We start from the raw sequence: 25,111 nt of genomic DNA, 5'->3' as shown, positions 1-25,111 counted from the left end.
TGCTGCAGATTTCAATGCTGGGCCATCAACCAGTGCGAGACATTCAACGAAACATCATCGATATGGGTTTTCGGAACCGAAGGCCCACTCGTGTTCTCTTCACAGCTGCGCGACACAAAGCTTTGCGCCTCGCCTGGACCCTTCTACACCGACACTGGTCTGTTGGCGACTGAAGACATGTTACCTGGCCGGACGAGACTCGCTTCAAATAGTATCGAATTGATGGACGTGTACGTGTATGAGATAACCTCCTGAATCCACGGACTCTGCATGTCAGCAGGGGACAGTTCAAGCCGGCGGGGGACCTCTAATGGTGGTGTGATATGGGACCCCTGATACGTCTAGATACGACTCTGACAGGTGACACGTACGTAAGCATCCTGTATGATCACCTGCATCCATTCGTGGCCATTGTGCATTCCGACAGTCTTGGGTAATTCCAGGAGGACAATGCGACACCCCACACGTGCAGAATTGCTACAGAGTGACTCCAGGAACACACTTCTGAGTTTAAACACTTCCGCTGCACACCATACTCCCCAGACATGGACATTATTGAGCATATCTGGGATGCCTTCGAACATGCTGTTCCGGAGAGATCTCCACCACCGCGTACTCTTGCGGATTTATGGACATCCCTGCAGGATTCATGGCGTCAGTTCCCTCCATCACTGGTTCAGACATTAGTCGAGTCAATGCCACGTCTTGTTACGGCTCTTCGGCGTTCTCGCGGGGGCCCTACACGATATTACTAAGGTGTACCAGTTCCTTTGGCTGTTCAGTGCATATCGCATTCAGTAGAGGGACAGTTGGGGGACTATGGTTTTTATCAGAATGACAATGCACTCTGACATAAAGCAGTACCTGTGAGGCAATGGCTTGTGGACAACCTGAAAAGGACTAGCGTGTCAGGATTCCCGTCGTGAAGCCAATGGAGCACCTTTGCGGTGAGTTAGAACTTCTTATTCGATCCAGATCCCAGCGTCCATCATCACTACGTTCTCTGGCTCCGTCTCTTGAGGAGGAATGAGATACCATTCCACCAAAGACATTCAGACATGTCACTGAAAGCATCCCCAAACAGCTTTCATAAATGCGAAAGGTGGACGCACCTCATTTCAATGTTTACTACTAGATGTCCGCATAGTTTTGATCAGTTAATGTATTACAGCAATGAATCACAAGTTCCTTGGCCCGAAAACATCTGAAAACTAGTACGTCTACTCTGATGCTAGACGTGATACCAAGAAGACCATTGTAGGAGCCAAGTCATCCCAGCTTAAGCAACTTACATGAAAGGCTTGAAAGACCAGCTGATGAGCCTTATACCAATTACTGTGTGGCAGTCTCCAAAGAAGAGTTGCCATACTGCCCAGTCCAACAGTTGACACCTGTTTTGGGAACCATCGTGTCGATCATCACCCTTGAAGTTCTAAAAGCTACAGGGAAGATGAAACTTGGGAAGGCGATTGGGCAGAAGATCTTCCAGCAGAGCTATGGAGAAAGGCACTTGGAGGCACCTGAATGGCTAGAAGGTTACCTCAATAAGATCCTTGAACAGAACAAGAACATAACATCAGAATGGACATTGAGCAGTAGAGTCCCAATCTGGAAACAGATGAGCAGTCTGTCTGAATGTTCCTCCTATCACACAAAATTATCTTAAAGAGCGTAACAGACAGCTGAATACTCAAGGTCGGCAATATTATCACTAATCAGTGTGGCTTTGTGTAAGGCTGTGGGAGAACAGATTCTATCCATGAAACTCGCTTGCTTATTGAGCGACACTGTAGTAGCCTGAACATTTTCGCTTTCCTGGACCCGGTTGGTTGGTTGGTTGGTTGTTTGGTTGGTTTGGGGAAGGAAACCAGACAGCGTGGTCATCGGTCTCATCGGATTAGGGAAGGATGTGGAAGGAAGTCGGCCGTGCCCTTTCAGAGGAACCATCGCGGCATTTGCCTGGAGTGATTTAGGGAAATCACGGAAAACCTAAATCAGGATGGCCGGACGCGGGATTGAACCGTCGTCCTTCCGAATGTGAGTCCAGTGTCTAACCACTGCGCCACCTCGCTCGGTCCCTGGACCCGGATAAGACTTTTGACCGAGTACAACGGTATCTCATATGATTTTCCCTCTGAGAGCGTGAAGCACCTGAAGAAATAGTTGAATAGGTCCAGCTGCTCTACAAAAATCCTAAAAGTCGAGTACATTCTGCTGCCGGGGTTCAGATGGTTTGCACTGTCTCTGTGGGTGTCCTTCAGGGGTCTGCTCTTTCTCTCCTGCTGTTCATCATCATAATAGACGCGGTCACCAGAGATTTTCAGAAGTTAGCAGCTTGGACCCTGGTGTATGCTTAGGATGATCTACCTCGTGCTCGGAGATATCTGGTTAGAATCCTGGTGGTGTAAGAAATTTTCACCACCAGTACTTGGAGTAAAGATTCACGATCACAATATTTTGCTCCAAAGCCCTGGATTAAATTCCAAACCACTCTGCAGTGTCTCAAGGAGTGAGGTTACGTGACACTGTCGATGGTGATTCATTCCTCCTCTCATCGTTATACAACACAGATATGACACAACACTATAAACACACCTTTTGCAATCTGCTATGCTCAACAAATACACTATGACACGACACTCCAGCATCACGATGGAAGGGGCCATTACGCCCACATGAAGGAGAAAACATTTTCTACTAGACAACTCAACTGACTGCTCTGGCTATCCCGACCAAAGCTGCCATACAACCTTTTTCTTTTGTTTAGAGGAGTTCCCACCCAAAATAAAATGTTTATATTAGAGTCAGCCAAAGAAGATCCATAGCAGCTGGCAGCACTGTTGCCAGATTTTAACTGTGAAGTGCAAATAGCTGCATGCTGAAAAACAGTCTTCTATAGAGTTGCGACGAGACAGGGGCGTTGCCATAGATACGTATACAAAATCACGGTGTATGTTTGATCGAGACAGGTACTTGAAGTAGCCATACCATGCCCACTGTAACTGTCAAGGACCGTCTTTCGCCGACTCTCTCATCGCCGTCTTCCCATGAAAGGAAACAAAGACAGCTGTGATACTTCAAAAGGCTGTGTAAAAACATTGTTTTCATAGATCAAGTTGAGACTTGAAGACCTTAATATTCCAGTGTAACAAAAATAATAATTTATAGATTCTCCATCTGATTGGTAAACAAAACTTGTCTGTCGAAATCCATTAAGGTTTCATACATGGATAGGCTAATGCTTATTTCTGGTTAGTTCATCTTTTGTGTGTTAATAAGACTTGGACTTGGTTTATTTATTTATTTATTTATTTATTTATTTATTTATTCATTTAACCTGATCGTATTAGGGCCATGAGGCACCCTCTTACATCGGGCCACAGTTTCACACATAGGGTACCTTTTTTACATCATATACATAATAGTTTCATAAGAAACAAAGATTTTGTTATGTCAAATAGTATTATACGTTTTGGGTGTCTGAAGTGACAATGCAAGTAAATATTACTGACTGTGAAGTAGTTAATTAATGCTGGCAGCACTTGTACTACTGCAGCAGTTTCCACTAGTAGTGATAATAATAATAATAATCGAAATATCCATACCCAATACAACAAATTTACAGAAGAAAACGAGAAGAAATTGAAAAATACATCCAACTGGCTGAGGAAGTCAAGGACATGTGGCATCAGAATAAAGTTGACATTATACCAATTATACTATCAACTACAGGAGTCATACCACACAATATCCACCAGTACATCAACGCAATACAGCTACATCCAAACGTATATATACAACTACAGAAATCTGTAATTATTGATACGTGTTCAATTACACGAAAGTTTCTAAATGCAATGTAACATATACCGTACAGTTAAAAGGAAGTCACGCTTGATCGAGGTCCGCGTCACTTTCCATTTTTAACCAGACAAAACGTCTGAAAAAGGAAAGAAATAATAATAATAGTAGTAGTAGTAATGACGACAATAATAATAATAATAATAATAATAATAATAATAGATATAAAAGAATATGTAGGTGTTCAAGCAGATGATATAGCGACTTCTGGGGTAAGGAAATTTAAGGAGACTGCACTAGCTAGGAATAGTGGGAAATGAGATCTGGTTGAAAAAAGTTCGTACAAGAGTAACTACTGCATCACAGGGACGGTGGTAATCCTTATTGTTTCTTTAGTAGATATGTCATTAACTGCCTTCTGAAGCTGGAGATGTTATTTAGTTCTTTGGTATAATGCAGGAGGCTATTCCAGAGACGTATTCCCAATAAAGGGAGTGGCTGAACAATGGAGTGGGGCAGAAAGTCTTTTGCTCTGATGGGAGCGGGTGTTTCTGCCGTGTTTTTCAGAGAAGAGCGTTTAAGTGGAGGGGAGAGGTGGACAGTGTACGTTGAAAGTAAGTTGGGAAGAGTGAGGATATGGAAGTCTCTGCGTTCATTTGCACGCAGACAGGATAGCGATGTGACCAAAGAGTTGAACATCACAGATACTACGAACACAGGCGCACAGGCGTCCGTAACCAGTTCCAGGTGCCGTGAACTTCCCTGAAAAAGGTCTTGCAGGGTAACATCGCTGTAATTAATATTGGAAGTATAAGTGTTTGTACGAGTTTCTTTATCAGGCCAAGAGGGGAAAGTTTTCTATATTTTTGTAAGGCATGGAAAGATGCTTATGCCTTCTTGCACATAGCAGTTACGTGCTCAGTCCAATTTAGATTTTAATCTGCTGTTACTCCTAGACTCTTCGCTGAAGGAGAGAAGTTGATATTTGCCGTATGTAGGATTAAAGATAGTAGGCTAATGAGCCTACACTAACCAACCAGTACCGCTCGGGTGTTAAACGGGTTCAGCGGTAGCCCTGTATCCTGCGCCCATTGTGATAGTGCACACAGGTCTATTGACATTCTCGGCAGCTACCTTCAGGTTTATTGGTTTTGGACTTAGATGCAACTGGAGGTCGTCATCGTGCATGTGGTATTTGCAGTAGGACAAAACTCATGACATATGATGTACGTACAATGAAGAGTATAGGACCTAATGCCGAAACTTGGGGGACGCCCGATACTGCCTGCCTGCGTTTTGACATTACGGTGCTGCACTGAATCAGTGATGAAGCTCTGTTTTGTAGCGTATCAACTTTCTGATACTCAATTAAGAGTTGTGATTGCGCAAGTACTGTCTCGCGGTAACCGACCTTCCTTTTAGTCACCGCAGTGGCATAAACTGTGGCGAAACTACAGCCTGACGCACATTTTCCGGGACTCACCGACCAGCGCGTCGCAGCTTGACGTGCTGTTCTAGCAGAGAACCGGCAAACCCGGAGACGGTGGGAATGGCGTGCAGTGCGCCGTTACTGACGGCAGAACAAGTTGCTGAGCTGGCAGGGCGCGGGTCACCGCCGGGAAGACGATACGGAATCTCGCCTCCGTCCTACAAGGAGGTCGCACTGCCCCAGACGTCCTTGACGACGCTTTGCTTTCAGCCGTGCAGTGACGAGGGACTCGAGACCGTATTCCAGAGAAATTTACTGCAAAAGGGTACAAGTAAAACGGATACAAGTGTGCGTGCCAGTGTGGAAAAGTTAAACGCAATTGTGAGAAATTAATTCGCCAGACCAGTCTGATGCGGACAGACTTACTTGATCGTGAGACAGGAATCTCAAGCAACTGCGCCTCTGAAGAAACTGCAGTAGTGGTTGCAATAGCTCCTACCACGTGACAGTCAACATTGCTGCAATCACAAACGAAGACGTGAAATTCCGTACGCCCGTCTAATGTCGTGTCACCTCACACAATGACTCTGTCAAGTTCAAAGTGTTTTTCTTTTCCCACGATGTGTGAAACGGGAATCACTCGTGAGGAGCACACTGCACGGCCCACTCTCCACTTCGCAGGCTACACAATAAACCTGTTGGATCTGCGCTGCTTGGACGTCTGCCAGAGGTGCCAGCCTCTCTGAGCCTCCTATCCGTAGCGTGTCCAGAAACTTGGCATCTTGCAGCCGTACGGTCTGCAGACACCGTTCGATTTCATCGTGTAATTTAGACCAGGCATAGATGCGGGTGAGGGGCTGTGGCTTTATTTCGTACTGCCCTGGACGAACGTTTCCCGTAACTCATAACCGTTACCGAAGCCTTGAATTGAATTGACACTATACGGCACGTTTAACGCACCTGAAACTGTAGTTTGCGTCTGCTCTCCTTCGAGAGATGTGGCGCCTCGGCCACGAGTAGCAAACTGTAGCGAGAGACTACCAAAGCACAATTACAGTACAGCCGTTTTGTGCGACAGACACATCCTTGGGAATAAATGCAGATGCTAGCATAGTTTGCACCTGGCGCTCTTGTATTTGATCGCGAACGGTACCTGCGCAGTGTCCTGCGCACGTGTCAATCGTAGTCGGAGCAGAGTTCTGTATAGTCGTGACTGTATTATGCTGGAGGTAACTGAATTCCGACGAGGTCAAAGTGTTGGCGATCGTACTGTGGGTGCTTCTGTAACCAAAGTAGCCGAAGAGTTTGGTGTTTCTAGAGGCACCGTATCGAACTCCTGTACTGCATACGCGGAGAGCGGAAAAACATCATCCGCTAAGTCGCAACGCAGTGTGTGTAGAGCGATCAGGCTGCGGTCATTGAAGAGGATTCTGACGAAAAATTGCAGGGCTGTAAAAGTCACTGCAGAACTGAATGTTACATCCGCGAACGCCATCAACACCGACGCAACACGGAGTGAGCTCCGTACGCAAGGCATTACAGGGCCAGCTGGAATTCCAAAACAACTAATCAGTGGTGGAAATGCCCGTAACATAGTTCTTGGAGCCATAAAACCTGGACTGTGGAGAAATGGAAGAACCTCATTTGGTCGGGTGGGTCTTGTTTCACACAGTTTACGACTTCTGGCCGAGTTTACGTCTGAAGAGTGGAACATGGTGACGATTTGGGTAGCTCTATGGTAGTATTCTATGGTCCCCATGGTTAGTCGCATTGCTGACAAGAATTATGTGACCATTTTCGCTGGTCAAGTCCATCCCGTGGTACAGTGGTGATACTGTGTTACAAGACGACAGGGCCACTGCTCACACAGCTCGTATCGTCCAGGACTGGTCCTGTGGTCAGGATTATGAGTTGTGGCATCTTCCCTGATCACCAAAGTCAACAGATATGAATATTATTGAGCCTCTGAGGTCTGCTTTGGAGAGAAGGGTGTATGATCGCTATCAACCTCCATCATCGATACCTAAACTTGCCACTATTTTGCAGAAATAATAGTATAAGATTCCATTAAAAACCATGCATAACCTGTGTTTATCCATTCCGAGACGAGTGGAATCTGAACGCCAACGATTTTGCTACACAATTTTAGGGGTAATGTGTTGTGCTCCTGCTGTTTCCATACTTTTGTCCAACCTCTGTGTCTTATCCGTTGCAAAACACAGTAAATAGGAATTCCAAAATCAGCAAAATTACGGGATGCGAACCTCTACAGCAAGTAGGCCAAGGAGACCCAATTGCTTATCCAAATTATACACACATCAAAAAAAGTTTTGCATCAGCCCGGTTCCCAGAACTCCTGAAGATAGACGTTGACTGCGGATACTGTACCACAGACACAGACCCGCCCAAAGATCTAAACAACCATTCATGAGCAGCGTCTATTAGACGGAGGGGGTCCGACAGCCGATCAGTTCCAGTGATTCCACCAGGAAAGAGATAAACGGCTCGTGTTTTCTGTAGTTCAGCCATGCCTAGACTGTCAGTACCGCGGTTCGATCACGTCCGCATTGTTACTTTGTGCCAGGGAGGATTCTCAGTAAGGGAAGTGTCCAGGCGTCTCGGAGTGAACCAAAGCGACGTTGTTCGAACATGGAGGAGATGCAGAGACGGAACTTTCGATGACATGCCTCGCTCAGGCCGCCCAAGGGCTACTACTGCAGTGGATGACCGCTACCTACGGATTATGGCTCGGTGGAACCCTGACAGCAACGCCACCATGTTGAATAATTGCTTTTCGTGCAGCCACAGGACGTTGTGTTAAGACTCAAATTGTGCGCAATAGGCTGCATGATGCGCAACTTCACTCCCGACGTCAATGGCGAGGTCCATCTTTGCAACCACGACACCATGCAGCGCGGTACAGATGGACCCAACAACATGACGAAGGAACCGCTCAGGATTGGCATAACGTTCTCTTCACCGATGATTGTCGCGTATGCCTCCAACCAGACAATCGTCGGATATGTGTTTGGATGCAACCCGTCAGGCTAAACTCCTTAGACACACTGTCCAGCAAGGTGTAGGTTCCCTGCTGTTTCAGGATGGCGTTATGTGGGGCCGACGTACGCCGCTGGTGGTCATGGAAGGCGCCGTGACGGCTGTACGATACGTGAATGCCATCCTCCGACCGATAGTGCAACCATATCGGTAGCGTATTGGCGAGCCATTCTTCAGACACGACAATTCGTGCCCCCATCGTGCACATCCTGTGAATGACTTCCTTCAAGACAACGACATCGCTCTACTAGAGTGGCCAGCATGTTCTCCAGACGTGAACCCTATTGAACATGCCTGGCATAGATTGAAAAAGGGCTGTTTATGGACGACGTGGCCCACAAGCCACTCTGAGGGATCTACGCCGAATCGCCGTTGTGGAGTGGGACAATCTGGACCAACAGTGCCTTGATGAACTTTCCTATAGCACGCCACGACGAATACAGGCGTGCATCAATGCAAGAGGATGTGGTACTGGGTATTAGAGGTACCGGTGTATACAGCGATATCGACCACCACCTCTGAGGGCCTCGCTGTATGGTGGTTCAACATGCAATGTGTGGTATTCATGAGCAATAAAAAGGGCAGAAATGATGTTTATGTTAATCTCTATTCTTATTTTCTGTACAGGTTCCGGAACTCTCGGAACCGAGGTGATGCAAGACTTTTTTTTCTGTGTGTATATTCATCCTCATTGTCCGTCAATTAATTTCGCATTCATGGCAACATCTCCCCAAAAGACAGTCCTCTCGTTCCCCAACTACCACCACCCAATCGGATGCCCCCATCCGCCCTATCGCTGAAAAAGTGTTGCTCCTCTTCCATATAAGCGAACCAGCTAGGGCTTAGATCCCAGGGGAGCAAAGAATAAAAAATTAAGCCATATGTAAAACAACAATTTTACTGTGAATTAAAAAGAGAATAATTACAAGATGATAGTAGCTGTTCGAAAGTACACATCTACCCATATTAGAGAAATCAGAATCTGCTGCTTTGAAGCATGCGATGCAGCGCTGCTACACCGCCGTCACTGTAACTGGATTCGATACTGCTTCCATGCTGTCCAAAAGGTGCTGGAGTCGGTATTCCTCAATCTTGTCCCACTCTTCGACGGCGGTGTACGAGGAGAATTCCTGCGTCGACGCCCTGTGAGTTTCAACTCTTCCAAATATATTGGAAGGCGTCCACGTCCGCAGATAGAGCAAGCCCTTGATTTCGGCCTACTGGAGGAACGTGTTCTTGACCTGATTTTAGTGTACTCGTGCGTTGTCATGACACACGAACCCATCGGTAAAGTGTGGACTGTAGGACTGGACAGTAGGTTGTGGTGCCCTGTCCCAGTACAGCAAAACCCTCAGACTACCCTCTGCAGTGATGAGAGGCGTCCAGCATCCGAACACGACGCCGGCGCACCTCCCTGCTTCACCAGTCGGACTGCTTACCCTAGACGTGCATTACCCAGCCGCCACCACATACTTCCACGTTGACCATTACGCGCCACGCAGACCGTCCGCGCGTCGCTGAAGACAACCCGATGCCTTCGATCCAGAGTCTAATCTCGATGGATGTCTACGCTGTTCCTTCGACTGCTTGAGGTTTTGTAATTGTTGTATTCACGAAATGCACTTGGCGTCAAACATATAAATGTGGCAGGAAGAGAAACCTCTTCTGTAGAAGAAGTTGCTATTACGAGTTGGCTTGTTTGCACGCAGTAACTACAGAGATTAGTCATCGGGCCAAATAGGGTCAGGCACCAGCTATGGCAAAAAAAAGATAGCAACATAGATTAGCAACAGTTTGCAATGATTTATAAATATAGGCTTTAAACTGTCAGCTGGAGTGTGAAGACTGTCGGTACAATACAGTTCTGTGTTGCCTTGCACTGTTCTGTGCTTAAACACTGGTATGGTCAGAAACCAGTTAACGATGATCAACGTCACTTGTGCCGCGTGGTGTAGCCGCGCGGCCTAAGGGCGCCTCGCCGCGGTTCGCGCGGCTCCCCCCGCCGTAGGTTCGAGTCCTCAACTCGGGCATGGGTGTGTGAGTTGTCCTCAGTGTAAGTTAGTCTAAGTAGTGTTTAAGTCTAGGGACGGATGACCTCAGCAGTCTGGTTCCATAGGAACTTTCAACCACCACCACCACCACCACCACCACAACATCACTTGTATGTCATTGACTTTCTCTGTTATTAGCTGTGATTGTAGATGTGGTGTCACCGCCAGACACCACACTTGATGGGTGGTAGCTTTAAATCGGCCGCGGTCCATTAGTACATGTCGGACCCGCGTGTCGCCACTGTCAGTATTTGCAGACCTAGCACCACCACATGGCAGGTCTAGAAAGACGGACTAGCACTCGCCCCAGTTGTACTACGACTTTGCTAGCGACTACACTGACAAGCCTTTCTCTCATTTGACGAGAGACAGTTAGAATAGCCTTCAGCTAAGTCCATGACTACGACCTAGCAAGGCGCCATTAACCATATCTGGAGAGAGTCTCATTTGTATAGTCAAGAGCGATGTACCACAATGATGGAATAAAGTTAAGTATAACCTCAGCTACGTACTTTTCATTATAGCATTAATTACGTATCCTGTTCCAGACTTCACGCCCGTCTGCGTTAGATAGCGTGCATTTCGGCCTCCTCTACCTACAAGGTGTTGGCACATTTGCCAACACGTCAGTAGATAAGTCCTGAGACAATGTCCTGATGTTACCTCACGATTGTCTGGCGATTCCGTGAGGCACTGCCTGCTGAATGGAGCCGTGTGCCTGCTTATATTCACGTTTGCCGGATGGATCTCCACTTAGGAACTGTTTGTGCGGAAGTGTAACGCAATCTTCGTCGAGATATAACCTCAGCTACGTACTTTTCATTATAGCATTAATTACGTATCCTGTTCCAGACTTCACGCCCGTCTGCGTTAGATAGCGTGCATTTCGGCCTCCTCTACCTACAAGGTGTTGGCACATTTGCCAACACGTCAGTAGATAAGTCCTGAGACAATGTCCTGATGTTACCTCACGATTGTCTGGCGATTCCGTGAGGCACTGCCTGCTGAATGGAGCCGTGTGCCTGCTTATATTCACGTTTGCCGGATGGATCTCCACTTAGGAACTGTTTGTGCGGAAGTGTAACGCAATCTTCGTCGAGTGCGCCCTCTCTGGGAGTCGGAACGTTTTAAGTTTCACCTGAGTTGTAGGCAGTTCATCGCTCTTCTGTTTAGGCCGTAACCAGTGTCTTGTGGAGGACATGGCAGTACTAATATACTGTAAGGACGCCACAGTGATCAACTGGAGACGGTTGCGTACTACACATGACTCCCCGTTGCCTCCGAAAAGGCAGCCCTTAGTTGTGGGGCAGTGTCTTCGGAGTCCTTCTTGCCATAATTTATATATATATCGGTCATGCACAGGTGTTGTTCACCGCAGAAGAGTACAAGGTAGACATTCACGTATGTGCTATAGCTGAAAGTTTTGACAAACTTCTGGTTTCTCTCAGTGACTCGGCTGTTTGCGACGCCAACATTTTTGGAAGTCCTTTTTGCTCGCCTGCTATTACAGTTAAGTGCCTGCAAAAACTTACAGAAGAAACTAATATATCACTACACACTCATCGTTTCCTTGACCATCGTGAACATATGTCCCGACTATGACGACGTCAAAGTAAACTGGATGTTCATCAGCCTTTCTTGCGATGACATTTTTTTTAGACGCCGCCACGAACGGTTGCTCTCTCAGAGGTCCCGACCTTCATTATACAGACAAAATTCGTTGGTATTTTTTTTCCGAGTCCCCCTCTCCCCCAGTTCTGATGTTCATTAGGTCACTGTTCTCAGTTCTATTTCTCTTCATACTTTCATCTTCCGTTTTTTTTTTATCCTTAATATATGCTCTAAATTCTACTCAACAGATGTTTGCGGCTTTGAGGACTAAGACGTCTGTGATTTTTACATATACTTATACTATGTGATCAAAAGTATCCGGACTCCCCCCCCCCCCCCAAAAAAAAGAACATACGTTTTTAATATTAGGTGCATTTTTTTCCCACCTACTGCCAGATACTCCGTATCAGCGACCTCAGTAGTCATTAAACATCGAGAGAGAGCTTAAACATCGAGAGAGAGCAGAATGAGGCGCTCCGCGGAAGTCACGGACTTCGAACGTGGTCAGGTGATTGGGTGTCACTTGTGCCATACGTCTGCACGCGAGATTTCCACACTCCTAAATATACATAGGTCCACTGTTTCCGATGTGATAGTGAAGTGGAAACGTCAAGGGACACGTACAGCACAAAAGCGTACGGGCTGACCTCGTCTGACAGAGACCGCCCACTGTAGTAGAGAGTCGTAATGTGTAGTAGGCAGACATCTATCCAGACCATCACACAGGAATTCCAAACTGTATCAGGATCCATTTCAAATTCTATGACAGTTAGCCGGGGGTGAGAAAACTTGGATCTCATGGTCGAGCGGCTGCTCATAAACCACACATAACGCCGGTAAATGCCAAACGACGCCTCGCTTCGTGTATGGAGCGTAAACATTGGACTGTTCAACTATGGAGAAACTTTGTGTGAAGTAACGAATCACGGTGCACAATGTGGCGATCCGATGGCAGGGTGTGAGCATTGCGAATACCCGGTGAACGTAATCTGCCAGGGTGTGTAGTGCCAACAGTAAAACTCGGAGGCGGTGGTGTTATGGTGTGGTCGTGTTTTTCGTGGAGGGTGCTTGCACCCTTGTTGTTTTGTGTGACACTATCACAGCACAGGCCTACATCGATGTTTTAAGCACCTTCTTGCTTCCCACTGTTGAAGAGCAATTCGGGAATGGCGACTGCATCTTTCAACCCGATCGAGCACTTGTTCGTAATGCACGGCCTGTGGCCGAGTGGTTACCCGACAATAACATCCCTGTAATGGACTGTCCTGCACAGGGTCCTGACCTGAATCCTATAGACCACCTTTAGGATGTTTTGGAACGCCGTCTCCGTGCCAGACCTCACCGACCAACATCGATACCTCTCCTCAGTGCATCTCTCCGTGAAGAAAGGGCTGCCATTCCCCAAGAAACCTTCCAGCACCTGATTGAACGTATGCCTGCGAGCGTGGAAGCTGTCATCAAGGCTAACGGTGGGCCAACACCACACTGAATTCCATCATTACCGTTGGGGGACGCCACGAACTTGTTAGACATTTTCAGGCACGTGTCGGCATAATTTTGATCGCATAGTGTATACTCTGTGAAACACTGTGCATTGCGTGGCAGAGTAGGTAGCAGGGCATCTGTGGCATCTGCCCGTTCCAAACCCGTATGGAGCGCTGGAAGAATGACTGCCTAAACGCCTGTCTGTTGTGTGTCTAACTTTACGGCTCAAGGATAATCTCTAGGTTCCGCACTGAAGACTGGCTTTTAGTGAGCAGGTCTTTCGCGTCCAAGAGGGTGTCTATCTTCCCGCTTCTCCAGGTTCAGGTTTATCACCACTGCCGTGACGCCTTCACGTGAGCCAAAGATACTGTACCTGTGATCATTCGTGCAGTTCTTCTTTGTACACTCCTGGAAATTGAAATAAGAACACCGTGAATTCATTGTCCCAGGAAGGGGAAACTTTATTGACACATTCCTGGGGTCAGATACATCACGTGATCACACTGACAGAACCACAGGCACATAGACACAGGCAACAGAGCATGCACAATGTCGGCACTAGTACAGTGTATATCCACCTTTTGCAGCAATGCAGGCTGCTATTCTCCCATGGAGACGATTGTAGAGATGCTGGATGTAGTCCTGTGGAACGGCTTGCCATGCCATTTCCACCTGGCGCCTCAGTTGGACCAGCGTTCGTGCTGGACGTGCAGACCGCGTGAGACGACGCTTCATCCAGTCCCAAACATGCTCAATGGGGGACAGATCCGGAGATCTTGCTGGCCAGGGTAGCTGACTTACACCTTCTAGAGCACGTTGGGTGGCACGGGATATATGCGGACGTGCATTGTCCTGTTGGAACAGCAAGTTCCCTTGCCTGTCTAGGAATGGTAGAACGATGCGTTCAATGACGGTTTGGATGTACCGTGCACTATTCAGTGTCCCCTCGACGATCACTAGTGTGTACGGCCAGTGTAGGAGATCGCTCCCCACACCATGATGCTGGATGTTGGCCCTGTGTGCCTCAGTCGTATGCAGTCCTGATTGTGGCGCTCACCTGCACGGCGCCAAACACGCATACGACCATCATTGGCACCAAGGCAGAAGCGACTCTCATCGCTGAAGACGACACGTCTCCATTCGTCCCTCCATTCACGCCTGTCGCGACACCACTGGAGGCGGGCTGCACGATGTTGGGGCGTGAGCGGAAGACGGCCTAACGGTGTGCGGGACCGTAGCCCAGCTTCATGGAGACGGTTGCGAATGGTCCTCGCCGATACCCCAGGAGCAACAGTGTCCCTAATTTGCCGGGAAGTGGCGGTGCGGTCCCCTACGGCACTGCGTACGATCCTACGGTCTTGGCGTGCATCCGTGCGTCGCTGCGGTCCGGTCCCAGGTCGACGGGCACGTGCACCTTCCGCCGACCACTGGCGACAACATCGATGTACTGTGGAGACCTCACGCCCCACGTGTTGAGCAATTCGGCGGTACGTCCACCCGGCCTCCCGCATGCCCACTATACGCCCTCGCTCAAAGTCCGTCAACTGCACATACGGTTCACGTCCACGCTGTCGCGGCATGCTACCAGTGTTAAAGACTGCGATGCAGCTCCGTATGCCACGACAAACTGGCTGATACTGACGGCGGCGGTGCACAAATGCTGCGCAGCTAGCACCATTCGAGAGCCAACACCGCGGTTCCTGGTGTGTCCGCTGTGCCGTGCGTGTGATCATTGCTTGTACAGCCCTCTCGCAGTGTCCGGAGCAAGTATGGTGGGTCTGACACATCGGTGTCAATGTGTTCTTTTTTCCATTTCCAGGAGTGTATTTTAAGATGGAACGTACAGGTGATTTGTAAGCAGTCTCCTCTGTAGACAGACTGCATTTTTGCTATATCCTGCCCCTACGAAAGAAACTTCGTGATCGTTAAGAGTTCATATCCCCACACATTGTCGCACCTAGGCATTTGTATGAGATGATTGATTCCAGTAGTGACTCGTTGATGTTACGTTCGTGAGTTTTGTGAAAGACACAATTTTATATTTCTGTACATTTAAATGTAGTAGACAATCCTTATGTCACTTGGAAAGTTATCAAGATCTGATTAAATTTTTGTGCAGGTTTTTTTTTATTTTTTTTATACAGATAGTAGTTAAGTATAAATACTTAGATCATCTGAAAGGAGGCTGAACTTACAATTGATGTTGTCCGCCAGGTTACTAATGTGCAATACGGACAGTGAAAGTCTCATCACGCTTACGTTTGGTATGCCCGAAGTTACTTACTTGTACATCTTTTGCGTGCTCCCTTTCAAAAAATCCTCAATACAGTCACAGATTTGGTTTCATACTGTATGTATTGGTTTCCGTCTCCGCAGCACTTTCATTTCATTCTTATTAATTATTTCACTCGCCTCACGTTGAACAAATAAAGCGACACGCACTTTCGATTTTTCTACAAGTTTCCTCGCATGTACTGGAGCACTGTACACGCTTGGTTTTTTCCTCCCTGACGTCTGGAGTAGTAATTTTGTTACACAAACACAATGTCTGGGAACAGGAAGTTCTGGAAGGATTGCATTTAATTTACGCGTTAGAGAGGTTACCTAACGCTTTCGACGCTGTGTTAAGGCCGCGAGGGAAGTTCGGTGTCGCCGCGCCGCGCCAGTGCAGCAGTGTTCTGTTCGCTGACAGACGACGCGCGGCCGCCGTCAGCTCCGCCGGCGGCCGCCAGGGGCGCCGCGGTCGCCGCACGCACGCGGCGCGCGCCACGTTCGCAGCGCGGTGTCAGTCGCTGTCGACGCGTCGCGCCGTTCGGTAGCAGCAGTGAGTCCTGCCATGTAGTTGCCAGTCGTGACGGCGCCTGCGCGTCGGTGCAAGTGCGTGTCCCGTCCCGTCCCTCACAGCTGCAGACATTAGCGCCGACAGCGGAGCGTCGCAGGGGCGGCGTCTCATGCCACCGGTAGCCATGCTCTGCTTCGTGCAGGGAGACTTCGAGGACCCTCTGGCTTCCGCCAAGAGGCGCCTCAAACTGCGAAAGAGGTGAGAACCCAGGCCCGAGGCTCTCTGTCGCTCTTTTCAGGCCGCTTCGAGTCCTGCAGAGCAGCCAGTGCAGCGACTTCATGAAACTAATCGATACGTCCGAAATTTCGCGAAAATTGCAGTACCGATATTGACCTACGGGCGTTTTAATGACTTGTGATATACCTGAAACTTTGTAACAGAGTAATATATGGCAGTTGGCAGGTATACGATGATTCGAATGGTTCGAATCATTTAGATGAGTCGCAGGATATACGATTTCAGAGAAATTCGCCAAATCGTTTCCGTCTGTCACAGTTCCCAGTGCAACAGGACTAGTGTAGTTTATTCCTCACCGTCAGTATATCTAACTGAAACTTCGCTGGAAAAAAAAATGAATAGGAAAAGAAACACTTCTTCACGAAACCTCGCCAGCAACGCGAACACATTGTCGCCAGGAACCAACGACAAAGCTGATTCATTGTTGCATTGGAATCATAAAAAAAAAGTGGAAAGATTTTGTCAAGTGCTATACAATCGATTTTTAATTTATTTAGTTGTACTGGTATACATTGTTTCGACAGAACACTGTATATAAAAATCATTACATGTAAACATCTGATACCCTCCTTTATCACAAGATTTCCGTACATCTTTTGTTTAAAGCAAACACTTTGCCAATAAATATCTTTCTATGCATATGTCACCCATTATCGACATTTGTTGTAGATATTGTGAAGCACGTAACACGAAGGTTCACTTTGCGTTGAACGTTTTCAGACACGTACGACTCAGATTTCGACCACAAGTGATACAAAGGGTGACATGTGGGAACGTTGGCGCCCGTTGTCTGAAACAGCTGACCGCGTTCCCGTCGAACGGATCCCGCAGAGAACCGTGCGCTCTACATTTGACGGAGTGTCCGAGTTAATTTCGTGTAGAACCCTGCACCTATGCATATTAACAAGTCTTGCAGGAGCTGATACATTCTCGTTTCAGGAAGAAACTCCAGTGGCGGACTACTGTATGGTAATTTAAAAACAAATAGATGATGATGGACCACGTCACCCTCCATACCGCTGCATTCACAACATTACCAAAAGTTTATCGCTTATGACGGGAACATATCGAAGTAAATGAATCCCAAGTCAGTTCAAGTACACAAATATGTGTAGCAAGTAACTTTTATTTTACAGTTCCATGACACGTCTCGGATCATAATACCTAGCTCTACCATTCCATTCCATTCCATTCCATTCCTCGTGCTACTTCATAATTGCTGGTTTTGAGTTGTGTACTGATTTGTGTTCTTCGACTTGCACAGTCTTCTAGTGGTGACAGCTTTTGAAATATGTGAACATATTATTTACGTCTATGCTTCGTCTTTAATCTCGCGCTATCTCTGCAATGTGACTTCATAAATAACTAGGCACATATGTATGGTTTCGATAGAGAAATGGAATCTTAAGTTGAAACTGCCAAGTTAATCAATAGATTCAGGGGATGATGTACATGGATACAATAATTCTGAAAAGAAAGCGAGGCAGCACTTGGTCCATTGTTCACGCTTTGACACCAACAGTCAACCAGCGCCTCAGACAATAATGTAGTGCAGGAGAGTCGGGTCACTTTGGAGGTCGCGCAGCAGCCCTGTCATTAGTGGACCAGTGCGCAGGACTTGTGGCATGGAAGTATTACGTCAGCGATCGTAATTAAATTACAGCATCCTAGTACGCCTCAGCTCCTGTTGCCAAACAGACGTTCTCCAAGTCATGTGACAGCAAATGCTACGTGAATTGCAGTTAACTTGCTCCTTTAACCGGGATATCTATAAGACTGGGCGACTGAACTGCTTACGAATGATACCGGTGTACACGTTTAACGAGAAACTGCATCAAACATTACTATCACAGTAATAAGTGTAGATATATTCCGCCTTATGCAAGACACCGTTTCTTTAGCTTTTATTTATGCAAACGTGTTTCAGCACATTTTGTGCTATCTTCAAAACGATTTTATTACGTTCAGTCTTACACGATGCTCACAAGTTATTTTGCCTGTAGCTTTGTAAATACCACACATTTTACAGCCTATGAAATTATTTGCTATTTTAGCCTTGCTTCCAGATTTTTCCTCTGTTAAAACGTACTTACTTTGTCAACTGAAGTTCTTTTGGTTACTCAGGCATATTTATTTCTTGCCGCAAAATATTTTGTAATAAAAAAATAATAAAAATGCGGGTGTAACAATCAAAACTTCCGTTAAAAAATGACGGGAAACAAGACTACGGAATCAAAAATCATGACAGACTGTAAAACCTGTGTTAATTATAAAGCTACTAGCACTAAATAACTTCTTAGTGTCACGTAAGTCTGTACGGTAAAGTAATGACCCTTAAGATAGGACAAGAAGTTTGGAAACATGTTGGGTAAGGAAAAAAATAAAAAGCGGTGTTTCGCATTTCAAATTTTTCTCAGCAAAGGCTCAAGGAAAGAAGAGTGTCCGTATACAACAGATTATCGCTGTAGAACTGCAGCTGTTGTTTATTCTGTTGCTTGTAAACACTGATTCATCATTAGTTCTAATCTGTGAAATCGTCAACAGTCACCCACTCACAAAATTCCGGTTACGTGTCATTCTCTCATTCCTCAAACTGTTGCGCCCGCCGATAGGGGAAATTGATACAAGGCTTGTTCGTGTATAATACAACCTTTCGTGAGTACGGAAATTCTGGTACAGATAGAAATTAACAGCCAGCAGAAAAGAAAGAGACAAATTTGGTACGGGTGGGTGTGAAAATTTTGGTATACGTACAAATTAACAGATAGCACAAAAAAGCTAGACAGAAATTTCGTATTCGTTGTGGTTCACCGAGAGAGGACATACCATCTTACTATCGTGCCCCAGATATGGAATCGATGGAACTTCTGCTTTAGGTAGCTCCGTTCAGTTTGAGAAGAATGCCCACCTGTGCTAGGTACGACGCAGGCAGTGGTAGGAGAAGAACGTTCACCAAGTGTGTCGAGGCACTGTTCTGTGGGCTATTCTTAATGCAGGCGTCCGTCGTTAGTATTCTCTCACAGGGGGCTTCGCATTTCCACTGCACCGACTGCAGAGGCCCACGTGGTCGGAATAATTTGTGTGTGTAAATCGTGGCACCGCGGCGTTGAATACGGACTACATCAGGAAGAGGCTGCAAGCTTTCTAAGTCGGGCAAGCCAGACGCTAATACTCATCACGCTGTCCCAATGCGCAAGCAGTGAGTGTAACCGTGTGCATTCAAATGGCCAACGAGGTAAACGCTTCGTGTTTCTATTCCAGTAGTTGTGTCGCGGAAACCGTCGAAGGTACAACGTATGTTGTGAAACAGTCCGTACCACCACCTTCTAACGTAGTCCCTTTCGTTTCGAAACAACATCAATCAGCACTAATGCAGTTAAACTAAATTTAAAATAGAAATTTTCGTAATTTTGAAGCCGAGGGACAAAGACAGAAAAGCGCCTGTGAGGTGCTATAACACTGCGGTTACGTCGGTGTAAGAGGTGGCACTGTAAATTGGGAAGCTTGTCTTTTTCAGTTGTGTTCTTCATAAGGAAGACACTAAAACTCTGTCCAAACAGGCCTTGGAAGCCCCAACGGTACCGACCGGCCGCCGTGTCGTCCTCAACCGCAGGCGCCACTGGATGCAGATACGGAGGGGCACGTGGTCAGCACACCGCTCTCCCGGCCGTATGTCAGTTTACGAGACCGGAGCCGCTACTTCTCCATCAAGTAGCTCCTCAGTTTGTCTCACAAGGGCTGAGCGCACACCGTTTGCCAACAGCGGTCGGCAGTCCGGATGGCCATTCATCCAAGTGCCAGCCCAGCCCGACAGCGCTTAACTTCGGTGATCTGACGGGAACAGGTGCTACCACTACGGCAAGGCCGTTGGCATAAGGCGTACACTACTCATATTTTATAGGGGATATCAGGAAAGAAAGTTACATTTCTGAATTTAAAGGGCACGTATTGTAATGGTACAAGAAATTTGAGCGAGCTGTGGTACAAGCGTAGACAATGTTTTCTGAAAACTGACTTCAGTGCTCAGCTTCTTGTACTGTAGGGAGCTGAGGAAAAGTATTCCAGCGAATGTCAGTAATGAGTCGCTGCGCTTTAGTCGCTTGATTGCGACCGTCATTGTGAATGACAACACCACAACAACTCGTTTGTTGTTGGTAAGGTCAAACACGCTCCATAAGTCAACCAGTAATATACGACGCGCTTTCAATAAGTAATACATCGCATTTTTTTTTCTGAAAGCACGTTTGTTTTATTCAGTATTGCCGTGCACCTTATTATTACCGAGTCTTTCGCGTAGAAAATCCTATTTTTCAACATAACCTTCGTTCAGTGCTAGGGCGTTGCTCCACCTTACTGGGAGGGCCCCTATGCCTGCATGGTACCACTCTACTGGTCGACGTCGCCGTGCTGCGTCAGTATCCTCCCCATCACCCACCTACTGCTTCCCGTAAATAGTACCCTTCGTTGGCTTAAACTGATGGATGTCAGAAGGTTCGTGATCCTGGCTGTGGAGTGGATGGGGAAGAACAGTCCAATGAAGTGTTGTGAGCTTCCCTTGGGTGCGCAGACTTGTGTGAGGCCTCGCTTTGTCCAGTTCAGCAACAGAGTGTTGAACTGTGAACAGTCGGTCACCTGGAATGAGTGTGTCCGCGCGTTCCAACATTGCAGAAATCGCAGCTGTGTGCGCGGGCAGTCGGACTGGTTTGCGCGACCTTGTTGCCACGATACAGACGCCTCGCCCAACGACTCGCCGAGCTTTTATTCACTACCAGGTCCCCGTAGACATTCTGCAAGTGCCTATCAATTTCTGCGATGCTGTCGTTTTCCGCCAAAGGAAACTCTTTGCTTGGAACGCGCCTCCGTTACAGACACCATTTTGCTTCGTTTAGCGCCGCCACCTATAGTGTAAGTTTGTTACTTTAATTTGCTAAGATGAAAGCGGTACTGATGGACAATAAAAGCGGGTTAAAAGCTGTGAGCTGTCTGGGGAAGTTAACCTTGCATTACTGCGCAACTGTTTCACCAGGTATCCAGTCTAGCTTACCAAATTCCCAACCAGACTAACATTAATTATAATCTTTTAATAGTCATACGACAACCGGTGGTGTATATATATATATATATATATATATATATATATATATATATATATATATATATATGAATTTAAATAAAAAGAAATAAATCAGTTTATATTTGGAAATTTATTTTAACATTGATCATTGAAATTTCAGCATATTAAACGTGAGTTATAACTGAGCTGGTGCCTTATTTAGGACTGTGAAAATGTGAGTTTGCAATCTTACGGAACACATCAAATATGGAGGCAAGATCGGGAGACTGCATACAACACTGCATTCATAAAACAACACACAAAGAACGTTGAAACGTATGCAAGAGAAAGTTAACCACTACCAACAGATTCAAATTTTCACCCAAAGAAGATACGTTCGTAGCACAATCCTGTCCGTCATGTAATTACCACACACTGGTATACTCAATTCACATTAACTCTGTGAAATCTTGGCGAAAAGAATAGCTGAGGGCTACTTTGATGATTACACCACTTGCTTCACGTGGTCAACTTGGTTTACACAAAGAGTGTAACTCCACAATAATTTTGATAATTAAAATAAATTAGATCGAAAAGCAATTTACAAAAGAAAAACCTCGAACTGGTTACTAACGTCTTACTGTTAACCTGACGGGTCAAACAGTTATATAAGCACGTGGTACTGGTCTCGCAAAGTACACCCCACGTGGGTTGAACATAAAGAAAAGTTGCTATATTGAAAAATATTGTCAAGACGAGATATTATAATCACACAAGCATTCGCATTTAAGATTGATCTTAGAGTTACTGATCAACACGTGGTTCCACTTTACTCACAAAGTAGTGACAAAGCAACTACCGGAAAATAATCTGAACTTCACACGAGAATTACACTGCGCTGCAATTTAAGATAGCATTAGATATTTTAGAGCTAAACCTGAAATAAAGGTGATTAAATTTTCAGTTAGGCTGAACTTAAGAAATCCATTGTCCTACGGACTTAGCAGACACGCGCTTAGCCGGAGATCTTACCACTTCAGACGCTCGCCACGGACCGACTGACGTGCGCTCCTACCGAGCGTGCTTTCCAAATATAAACGGAAGTGACCAGAGGGGCAGCTTCCTATACCAACATGACAACGGACGGACAGGACCATACTAAGGATAGAAACCTCTTTGCTTTTAGAAAGCGTAGCTACCTGTTCCGACGTTGGTCCTACTGTTCTCTAGCAGACAGGCTTGTCTGCTACCCTCAAGCATGCAACTATAAATACATTTGCTCATTCATCCTCTCACACAGAAGGGAAGGGGGATGACAGTATCTTATCATACAAAGTGTATAAAAGAAAGCGGATGTAGGTTCCGTATGAGACTGTGTGACATGAATTACATTTAAACTGTGTTTTAAAGTGTAGTAGTGTGACAGATCGTTCTTGTTTATGTGTAAAAGTAACACGTTCCACTACTCAGTGTCCTCCCAGATAGTCAGAAACGCCACAGTAAATTTAGAAGAGGAATTTATGCCGTAAATGACAATAGATTTAAGAAATTAAACATGAAAGGAATCCAACAGAGACCTTTCAATAGGAACTTCGTGTGAAACTATAGAGGCTGAAGCGGGAATATTCCACGATGTCCCACAGCAAACTCCGCATTGATCGAGAAAAAAAGTGTGTTGCATTACTTATTGAACGCCCTCGTACTTGGCACAGCTGCTTTAGAGGGACCAAAACATGTCTGGCTTTAGTCTCACGGTGTGCAGACGTGTGCCTCCGAGTCTGTGATCGCTCGAGCTTGGACTGTCACACGACACTCGTACCTCGCCCCAGCGGCGGTGAGATTCGCCAAGTCCTCTCAGTACCATGTCGCAACTCCCCGATCTCTGCTTTGCGTGGTCTCGACCTGTCGCTTCTAGGATACAGCAGGCTCTCCGTCTGCGACAGTTAGCAATGTGCGGCAACTTGATGCAGTAGCTGGTGGCAGATTTGTGTAGTTACACTTGCAGTGTGAACCGTCGGTTCTCCTTCACGTCGCCTTTCTCAGAACGGTCCATACCGTCCGCTGCAGGACGCGGCGTTTTCCACCGTGTCGGTTGCCCTTCCTTTCGCTTGACTCTCCCATCCATCCCCAACTGATTCACAATCTGCTCGCAAGACACCCTACAATTTCTCTTTATAAACTCGATGACTGAACTGCTCCACACGCGAGGCAGGCAGGTACTTTGGTACCAGCAGCTGTTACGTCCGTATTGTTGCCGTTTCGGAAAGTCATTTCACTCGAGTTTTGACACTTCCCACTTAACTGTGCTCACGTGTCGACCTCTGACTGCTACACAGCTGCCTCATAAATTGCACTTACTTTCTTTGTATGCTCTGTACAAACTGTTCAAGATCCCAGGTCGCAATATCCAAGTGAGTTTACGGGCAGGGGCGAATATTGCTATTTTCAAAAGTCGTTAGTGGTTTGTCCGACATATAGTGAAGCAGCTGTAATTTCTAAACGAAACGATTTAAATTTTCCAATAGCAACAGGGAAATCTTGTTAATAATGAAACGTAATGCTTGTTAATATTTACAATTAAACTTTTGGTGGAAAGTAATGGGGTAGACAGAAGGAACAGAGCTGGCCGTGGGACAGTCTCAGCTGCCAGGTACGAGTAGAGGACAGTGGAAGAAGCAAACACTCCTACTAGAGACACGCCCGGAAACCAACGGTCGTATGTGCTGTATTTCCTACGACACAAGCTAGTAGACTATTTGGATGATGCCCCTTATGCTGAAAAGATGCGTAAGTACTACACGCACGGTAGTTCACCGGTACATTTCCGCGTGGGTGTTCAGAGTATGTAGCACGAATCTTCCACAACAAGTGTATCGTTCATGGCTAGCCAATAACGTGCCACCGACTGCAACACCTCGGATGTTCTTTATGGGAGTGGCGATATTTAAAAAACCTTGGTGTATTCCAGTCCTGTTGATAATGTCGATGAACTTTGGGAAAGCACTGTGGGTGATTGTCAGTGTATTCGGAAATCACCTGGGAGTTTTGAAGGTGTGCAGGCGTCAATGAGAAGAGGTGATAAAGCCTGACTTCACAAATCATGTGGCCACAGTCACGTTTCAGTATATTTTGCCGTTTATGAAATAATGAGGGAGTTTGCATTAAACGGGTCTCCGTACACCTTGGCTGAAGAGATGTAATATTCGTAGTGCCCAGATTTTTTCTTTTTCTTTCGAAACTCCAACATTTTTACAATCTTCCCACCACAATTATTTGTCTTATAGCACGCATTTTCCCTGCTTGTGACGACATAGCTCACTTCACTAATTAAAGAGTTATTAAGGGTTTTACCGTCCATTATTATTGCGACTCGCTCCAGGAGCCTTTTTGTTGTTGTCTTCAGTCCGCATAATGCTTTGATGAAGCTCTCCACGTTACTCTATCCCGTGGAAGTCTCCTCATCTCTGCATAACTTTTGCAAGCTACATCCATTTGCAAATGTCTACGGCACTCAAGACCCTCCTCCCTCCCTCCCTCCCTCCCTC

The 25,111-nt window shown here is 46.4% G+C and overlaps 1 protein-coding gene across 3 annotated transcripts in view; it reads left to right on the top strand.

Moving 5' to 3' along the window:
* LOC126094665 (GRAM domain-containing protein 2A-like) overlaps positions 1-25,111 on the top strand; it is a 347,755-nt gene that overhangs the window by 46,870 nt on the left and 275,774 nt on the right. For 2 of the 3 annotated variants that reach the window (XM_049909176.1, XM_049909174.1), the window contains exon 1: positions 16,240-16,474. The exons of the other annotated variant lie outside the window; for it this stretch is intronic. In XM_049909176.1, the coding sequence (XP_049765133.1) occupies positions 16,386-16,474 (89 nt within the window). In that variant the 5' untranslated portion in view covers positions 16,240-16,385. Of the gene's footprint in view, positions 1-16,239; positions 16,475-25,111 lie in introns of those variants that run through there. 3 annotated transcript variants of the gene reach the window in all.

The sequence above is a fragment of the Schistocerca cancellata genome, chromosome 8, assembly GCF_023864275.1.
Source record: "Schistocerca cancellata isolate TAMUIC-IGC-003103 chromosome 8, iqSchCanc2.1, whole genome shotgun sequence".
NCBI classification, from domain to species: Eukaryota; Metazoa; Arthropoda; class Insecta; order Orthoptera; family Acrididae; genus Schistocerca; species Schistocerca cancellata.
The sequence above is the reverse complement of the archived record's forward strand: the minus strand, read 5'-3'. Positions and strand labels throughout refer to the sequence as shown.